Source organism: Trichechus manatus, unplaced genomic scaffold, assembly GCF_000243295.1.
Source record: "Trichechus manatus latirostris isolate Lorelei unplaced genomic scaffold, TriManLat1.0 scaffold00090, whole genome shotgun sequence".
Classification (NCBI taxonomy): Eukaryota; Metazoa; Chordata; class Mammalia; order Sirenia; family Trichechidae; genus Trichechus; species Trichechus manatus.
The window spans coordinates 3,228,825-3,237,396 of NW_004444026.1; the positions used below are offsets into that span (position 1 = coordinate 3,228,825).

The 8,572-nt window shown below is 41.1% G+C and overlaps 1 protein-coding gene across 1 annotated transcript in view; it reads right to left on the reverse strand.

Moving 5' to 3' along the window:
• The window catches only part of SLC20A2 (solute carrier family 20 member 2), a 119,621-nt gene that overhangs the window by 32,161 nt on the left and 78,888 nt on the right, over positions 1-8,572 (reverse strand). Inside the window, exon 8 of the mRNA XM_004382088.2 lies at positions 3,529-3,645. Within this exon, the coding sequence (XP_004382145.1) occupies positions 3,529-3,645 (117 nt within the window). The remainder of the gene's footprint in view (positions 1-3,528; positions 3,646-8,572) is intronic.

Genomic DNA, 8,572 nt, shown 5'->3' on the forward strand with positions numbered 1-8,572 from the left:
GTTCCGGTATATACCCTGTTGTACCGTGGTAATGAGGGCCTACGCTGTTGAGATGGGCCCACACAAGTCTATGCAGGGGGAAAGGCACTCAAAGTCCATGGATCCTTTATGCCTGTGCCTGTGCCTAGGCAAAGGAGCTGTGCCTACCCTGGGTTCCTGGCTTAGGGGATCCAGCAGTTTATTTTTTCCCATTTGTCACTCTCCAAGGCAGTGAAAATGCTCCGGGCGTGTGACAGATCCTACTTCCGGCCCAGGGGACTCGGCAATTGCTGAAGCCAGTCCAGCACCCAGTGCAGAGCAGGGAGCGGGGAGGTAAATGGGAGAGAGGTTTTTCCCTTAGGGGGGTGTTTTTGATCTGCATGGTAGGCCGTACGCAATTACTTATCTTATGGCGATCAAGGGCTGCTTCTCACTGGTTCTGCATAGCCAAGCAGGCTCTCAGCGGCTGAGTCTCTCCCGGTGCGGAATACGCTTCCCAAGCACCACCGCTTGCCTGCCTCCCTGCTCACCCCCTAGCTGATCAGGCCTGAAGGGCTGAGGCTCTCGCTGGGTCAGGTCTGGCAACTCCTCACTGCTTCTGAGCTGTCTTTCCCTCCTCCTGCCACTCAGTCCGGTTCCTCAACTCTGCCTTTGATGTTCAAGGCTCCCAGATTGCCATATATAATCGAATCACTTGTTTTTTTGGGTCTTTGTTGAAAGAGGGTCCACTGGAAGCATCTGACTACTCCGCCATCTTGGCCCTGCCTCAAAAGTTTTAAATTTTGATTAAGTCCAATTTATCAACTTTTTTTCTTCATGGATTGTGCTTTTGGTGTCATATCTAAGAACTCTTTGCTTAATTCAAGGCCATGAAAGTTTTCTCTTAAGTTTTTTCTAAAAGTTTTACGGTTTTTCATTTTGCATTTAGATCTATGATGCATTTTGAGTTACTTTTTTATAAGGTGGGAAGTTTAGATGGAGGTTCTTTTTCAGGGGCGGGGGGAGGGCTTCCAAAAACCAAACCTGTTGCCGTCGTGTCAATTCCGATTCATAGTGACCCTATAGGACAGAGTAGAACTGCCCCGTAAAGTTTCCAAGGGGTAGCTGGTGGGTTCAAACTGTCGACCTTTTGGTTAGCAGCTGCTGTAGATTGAATTGTGTCCCCCAAAAACGTATATCAACTTGGCTAGGCCATGATTCCCAGTATTGTATGACTGTCCATCATTTTATCATTTGATGTGATTTTCCTATGTGTTGTAAAACCTATCTCTATGTTGTTAATGACATGGGATTAGTGGCAGTTATGTTAGAGGCAGTACTCAATCTACAAGAATAGGTTGTGTTTTCAGTCAATCTCTTTTGAGATATAAAAGACAGAAGTAAGTAGAGAGACAAGGGGACCTCATACCAGCAATAAACAAGAGCCAGGAGAATAGCATGTCCTGTGGACCTGGGGTACCTGCACTGAGAAGCTCCTAGTCCAGGGGAAGATTGATGACAAGGACCTTTATCCAGAGTTAACAGAGAAAGAAAGTCTTCCCCTGGACCTGATGCCCTGAATTTGGACTTCTAGCCAACTAGACTGTTAGAGAATAAACTCCTGTTTGTTGAAGCCATCCACTTGTAATATTTCTGTTATAGCAGCACTAGGTAACTAAGACAGCAGCTGAGCTCTTAACCACTGAGCAACCAGGCCTCCTTTTTTGGCTTATGGATGTCCAACTGTTCCAACATCATTTGTTGAAAGACTATCCTTCTCCATCGAATTGCCTTTGTACCTTTTTCAGAAATCAACTGGCCATATTTCTGTGGGTTTATTTCAGGACTCATTCAGTTCCATTGATCTATGTGACTATCTCTTCACTAATACCATACTGGCTTGTAGCTTTATAGTAAGTCTTAAAGTCAGGTAGTGTGAGCCCTCCAACTGTATTCTTTGTCAAAATTGTTTTGGCTATTCTAGCTCCTTTGCCTTTCCATGTAAATTTTAGAAGCAATTTGTTTAAATCTATAAAATATCCTACAGGGATTTTTACTGAAATTTTGTTAAATCTATAGATTAATTTGCAAAGAACTGACATCTTTATTATATTGAGTCATCCAACCCATAAACGTGTATGTCTCTTCATTTATTTAGGTATTCTTTGAAATATGGATTTTCAAATTCAGATGCAGCCATATTGAAATGTGACTGCAAACACATTCTGAAACCAAGTGTAAATACTTTTTTTTTTTTTAAGAAAGCCTATAAAACATGTGGTGTCAAGGCCTGGAATTTAATTACATCACTGGTCAGGAAAATAGCCATGGCTGACTTTCCAAGCCACATTCTTCTTTTTTAAAAAATATCTTTATTGAGGTATACTTTACATTAATAAAATTCATACATTTTAAGTGTATAGGTCGATGACCTGTGACAAGTGTCTACAGCTATAACCACTACATATAACCTGAAACACTACCCCAATTAAGACAGAGTACATTTCTATGATCCTGAAAAATTCCCTGGCGCTCCTTTGCAGCCAATCTCCTTCAACCCCCTAATGGCCCCAGGCAACTAGAGATATGATTTTAATCAATATAGATTATTTCTCCAGTTCTTAAATTTTATAAAAATGAAATCATATAGTATGTACTGTTTTGCTCAATATAACGTCTGTGAAATTCACTATGGTGTTGTGCCTACTGGTAGCTCATTCTTTTTACTGCTGAGCAGTCTGCTATGGAAGGAGCCCTGCTGACGCAGTGATTAAACGCTAGGCTACTAACCGAACGGTTGGCAGTTTGAACCCACCAGGCGCTTTGCGGCAGAAAGATGTGGCAGTCATCTTCCTTAAAAATTACAGCCTTGGAAACTCAATGGGGCAGTTCTACTCTGTCTTACAGGGTTGCTATGAGTCAGAATTGACCCGACAGCAAGGGTTTGGTTTCTTGGCTTAGTCTGCTATTACATGAATATATCTCATTTTGATTATCCATTCACCTGTTGGTGAACATTGGGTTGTTTCTGGTTTTTGGTTATTATGACTAAAACGTTTACGGATAAGTCATTTTATGAATGTATGTTTTCATTTCTCTTGGATAAATACTTAGGAGTGGAATTACTGGGTCATATAGCAAGTGCAGGCTTTATAAGAAATAGCTAAACTAATTTCCGAAGTGTTTGCACCACTTTATATTCTTACCAAAAGGTATGAGAACTCCAGTTACCCTACTTCTTCACCAGCACTTGGAATCGCTAGTTTTACGTTCTTGTAGGTGTGAAATGATATCTCATTGTGCTGTTAATTTGCATTTCCCTGAAGACTAATGTTTTTCACCAGGCTGGTAGAACTTGACTGCACAGTTAACACCCAGTTATCTAGAAAAGGTTTGAGCCAGAAAGTGGTCAAGAACCAAGAGACAGAGGGCTGGGCATGTATCATAGTGTACATTCTAGAGTTATCCACGCCCCCTCTTCCCTCCATTGTAAGAATGACTGCGCAAGACATCTGAAGTTTCAGGAATCAGGAGCATTTTTGTAAATCAGAAGAATGAAAAAGCCCTTACCTGTTATCTTCCTCTTCATCCACGGACACACGAACAGCCACACAAAAAGGGCGAACAGGAGAGCAACACCAAAGGAAATGAGTGCTACTGCCCACAGGGGAAGAACCAGGCCGAGCACTGGGAATAAAAATGAACAGCAGTGTTTTTACTGGCGACTTTCTGAAAGGTCAAGCCTCATGTCAACATGTTTTCCGTTCCCCAAATCCAAAACTAACCACCTCGGTTTTGTATTTAATAAAACCTTCCTCCAAAAAAAAAAAAAAAAAGTGCTGTACTTTTTGGGGTAATCTTTAAGATACACTAAACATTGTGGATATGTGGTTAGATCGGTTAGTAAGATAATTAAACATTTCCCATTTGGCACAAACAGCATATTAACTTGGTAATAAAACCATTTGCATATTATCTCGATATCTACATTCATGAGTGGACATATGTGGTTAAGAGATGAGTCCACTCTCTTCTGTCCTAAGAGCCAGCCCACTGCCATGGGTAGTGAGAGGCTGAGGTCTGGCAAGCTGCACACAACTGCTGCCTCTTCAGGCTTCTCAGCCGTCAGCAGCGCTGCGTAAATGGACAAGGCATTCTGACCACATACTCAAATCTTTTTTAAAATCAGCTTAGGAATACAAGTTTTTTTAAAGGACTTTGACCTTCTATCTAGAATAGGCAAATTAATAGAGGCAGCAAGTAGAATGCAGGTTACAGGGGCTGAGGGGAGGGAGTAATGGAGAATTATTGCTTCATGGATGCACAGTTTCTGTTTGGGCAACAGAAGGAAAGAGGTCGAGGGTAATAAAGGTAATAGGTAGGTAAATAAAGGCTGGCTGCATGGCAATTGATCCAATTTATGTTTAAAAAAGATCTAGAAATTGATAGTAGTGATGGTTACACAACATCCTGAATGTACTTAACACCACTGTACTGTACACCTAAAAATGGTTAAAATGATTTTTAAAAAAAGGCATTGGCCTTTAAACTTAATGGAATTATAACACAGAAAAACTTTTTATTTAAATCCACTAACACACACTAAGTTGCAATTACATTAGCCAACAAACAGGTGGAAGTGTGCATCGTGGTTTAAGAGCACCATATTTTCAGGGCTCTGCAATGACTCCCAAGCTCATCACTCTGAATTCTGTACATCTTCTGTCACTTGTGGCAAGAGGCGCATTTCACACACGTCCGCAGGTGTGCAATTTAAACACCCACGCTCCCACATGAGCACAAAGATATTGTTCAAGGATAATGATCCAAACATCATTTGTAACAGTAAAAATTAGCAAAACAACTAATATATACAATGCATATGAAAATATGAAATAATTTTAGTGCAGTTATAAAAATGAGGTAGATCTATATGTCCTGAAGGAAAGAGGCTCAAGATTATAAAGGAAAACCAAAACAAACCAAACCCAATGCTGCTGAGTTGATTCTGACTCACAGGGACCCTACAGGACAGAGTAGAACCGCCCCATAGGGTTTCCAAGGAGCGGCTGGTGGATTCAAAGTAGATAATAAAGGCTAGCTGTATAACAGTATCTATAACTTGATCCAACTTCTGTTTAAAAAGAAAACTCGATTTCTACACCCCTGTCATATGCATGAAAGTCTAGAAAAATATTCTGGCGAGATACTCAACTGCTAACATGGTTATTTCTGTGGAGAGATGGGAAACTAGAGTGACGTTTTCGCTTCTTACTACATATACTTCTGTACTTTTAACTTTTAAAATATACAATAGGCATGTCACTTTTATAAATTGCTAAGCAGTTTAAAAAAATGTAAAGGAGTAAACTATTTAAAACTTCGCTCTTAGATTGAACACATCTTTAATGATGCAGGCTTTGTTGCATTGCTAATCATCTTATACATATAAATCAGCTCGAAGGTATTCAATTAAGGTATGTATTAAACAGTGATAATTGTAGATTACAGACTAGATGGCTAATAATGACGAAACAGGATTAACATATATATATATTTTTAAACCGACAATAACAACAACAAACCCAGAAGCACCTAACTTAATTATAGCTAAGCTGTCACTGATGGGATTATACGCACTTACGATGCAGAACTGTTCCACTCCCAAATTCCTGGTTACATCAGAAAGCTGTAGACGCAGCCCGTCCCGTGGGCTGTATTCACTAAGCTGTTTCCAGCCAAACTGAGTGGTAACTATCAATTACCAACATTAAATTGATCAACTAGCATCAAAACCAATCATTGCCGGGAGCTTCAAAGCATTTGGTTTTTGAAGAGGCTGTCCCTGTTTCCTTTGTGGTTCCGGGTCTGGTCTGGTTGATGATAAAACTATTAACGACGCTACTTTTGACTTTATTGGGTTCACCTGAGCTCAGCGGGGCAAGCCCTAGATACTGTGGGGGAGACAGAAACAATTTGGGATATGATTTTTTAAAAAAGGAGTGAACACTTTTGCTATCTGGCCCTATTTGTTTCCATCCACACTGAGCAAGGCCCAAAGCAAGCCTCTCTCTCTGCTGGCCACTAGGGTCGCGTTGGGTCCTAGAGGGTGTCAGGACCAACATCTGAAAGGGAGAAACTGAGGTCGGCTATAAGGCTTTTCATCCTTTGCTTAGACAATAAGCCACAATGTCACCGGCCCTTTGTTCTTTTCCCTACACCTGTCTTTGCCATTGGCTTGGCCTGAGAAGTGGCCAGGAACTCTGAAATTACCCTCCCAGTCACAAGAAAGTGGACAAGAAAGCAAGGGACAAACACATTACTGAGGGTGGGAGGGGTGGGGAGGCAGAGGAAGAAATCACGGGGAAGGAAAAAGAGCAAGGGAGTCCAGGAAAGTAGGGGAAAAGCTGCTGAGAAGGAGTAAGGAGAGAAGAACAGAATGGGAACAGGGGCCTTAATGAATTATTTCATCAATTTAATAATTTAAAAGAGCATTAAAAGAACATGAAGCTTTATTTTCCAAGCCTGAATATAAGAAATGCAAACGGACAGTTGTTTATGTTATGCAGTTCCAAATTGTACTAAATACATAAAATCAAATTTCATGGATGAAAACTAATTAAATACAAAAATTCTGCATAGAAAAGTATTTGAATCAATGTACGTCCAAGGCAAACTTTTTTTTTTCTGAAAATTTAAGGCTGACTTAAGTAAAACAAAATTTTTAACAAAAATACTTTGCATTAAACTGCCTTCCTGCTAAGAATCTCAAACTGTTTCCAAATAATGACACCTTAAGAGGGTAATCAGACATGGAATATCATTGCACTCTGCAGATGGACAAAGTAGGGCACAGCTTGAATTACTAGAGTTCACCCAGCCAAGAGCGGCTGCCAGGAACCATCACTGGGAGCTCTGGATCCCAGTCCCCAGCTCCAGCCCCTCCACGGCCTTTCATCTCAAGCTCCTTTCATTTTCTGAGCAACAAAGATATGATGAATAGTGATTTAGCTCTAACCTCAAACATCTTTACAATGCTATTCCAAATCCCTAAAAGATCAGAAGAATATTCAAGTGATTTGGGGAAGAAACAGAACTTTTTCTAAAAACTCAGTCTACCACTTTGTTATACCTTGTTATTTTCACATGTAACAATCATTATTACAATCCATATAGTAAATAAAAACAAAAACCCATTGCCGTCGAGTCAATTCCGACTCATAGCGCACCTATAGGACAGACTAGAACTGTCCCATAAGGTTTCCAAGGAACAGCTGGAGGATTTGAACTGCTGACCTTTTGGTTAGCAGCCTGTGCTCTTAACCACTGCGCCACCAGGGCCCCCTAAAGTAAATAAGACCTGTTGATTCACTACACAGATCTGTCATTTTTTAAGCTTTAATTTTATAAATAAATATCAGTAATACAAAATCGTCTGATGTAAAAATATGACATTTCCCCATCACCCTTCCCTCCTGAACTTCCTTTCCAGAGAAACACTGATTCTGTCTGGTGGGTATCTTTCTTGTCGTCTTCTAGATACACACAAGCACACAGTGTGGAGTGTGTGTGAGGGCCCCTCTCCCTTCTTACAAATTTAACAGAAGTAGAATCATACCAGGAGCCTGGTGGTTAAACAGTTAAGGACTTGGCTGCAAACTGAAAGGTCGGCGGTTCAAACTCACCTGAGGGAGAAAGGCCTGGCGATCTGCTCCTGTAAAGATTACAGCCTAGGAAACCCTATGCGGCAGTTCTACTCAGTCACATGGGGTCACTATGAGTCGGAATTGACTCGACAACACCCAACAACAGAATCATACTACGTGTACTGTTCTGTGCTTTCATTTTTCACCTAACAAAATACCGTGGACATCTTTCCATGGGCATACATATATGTAGGTTCACCTTATTTGCAAGATCACTCTTTACTAGCCCCGCTTCACCTGATAAACTGGTTACTAGTTTTTTCTTTTGTCTTGTTTTAGATCAGCATGTCCAAAGCATTAGAGGAGCTCACTCTGTAAAAAGAATCCTGAAGCAACTTCATTAAGAAAATGAAGCAATCTTAATAAAACAGATATTTCCTGATTTGCCCTATAATTTAGATTTTCCCTTGCACATGGTACCAGCTTTCTCAAACTAGAGCTCTTTTATAACAATTTTAAGAGGAAGTGAATTTAAATCACTCTATCTTGACTCCAACCCCTGGTGATAACTGGAGACTCTCCTTACCCAGGGCTTTTCCAAAGCAGGCCCAGGAATCACTGCAGTTACAATGTCTGGCTTCTCCACAGCTTGGCACTGTACCATTATAACATGGAATACAGAGACCCTCTCTGAACAATGCTCCCCTCACAAAGCCAGCTAGGGGCTGAGGGTGGTGTGATGCTCTGATTTCCCTGGGACTGGACCAGAGGCAGCAGCTACTGAAGAGGAAGCAGGAGGAAGAGGAGGGGGGAAGGGAAGGAGAAGGGGGAGGTGGAGAAGGAGGAGGGGGGAAGGGAAGAAGGAGGAGGAGGAGAAGGAGGTGGAGGAGGAGGAGGAGAAGAAAAGAGAAAGAAAAGAAATCTGTAATGATTAGATTTCATCTACTGAGACTTGAACTTAATGACTT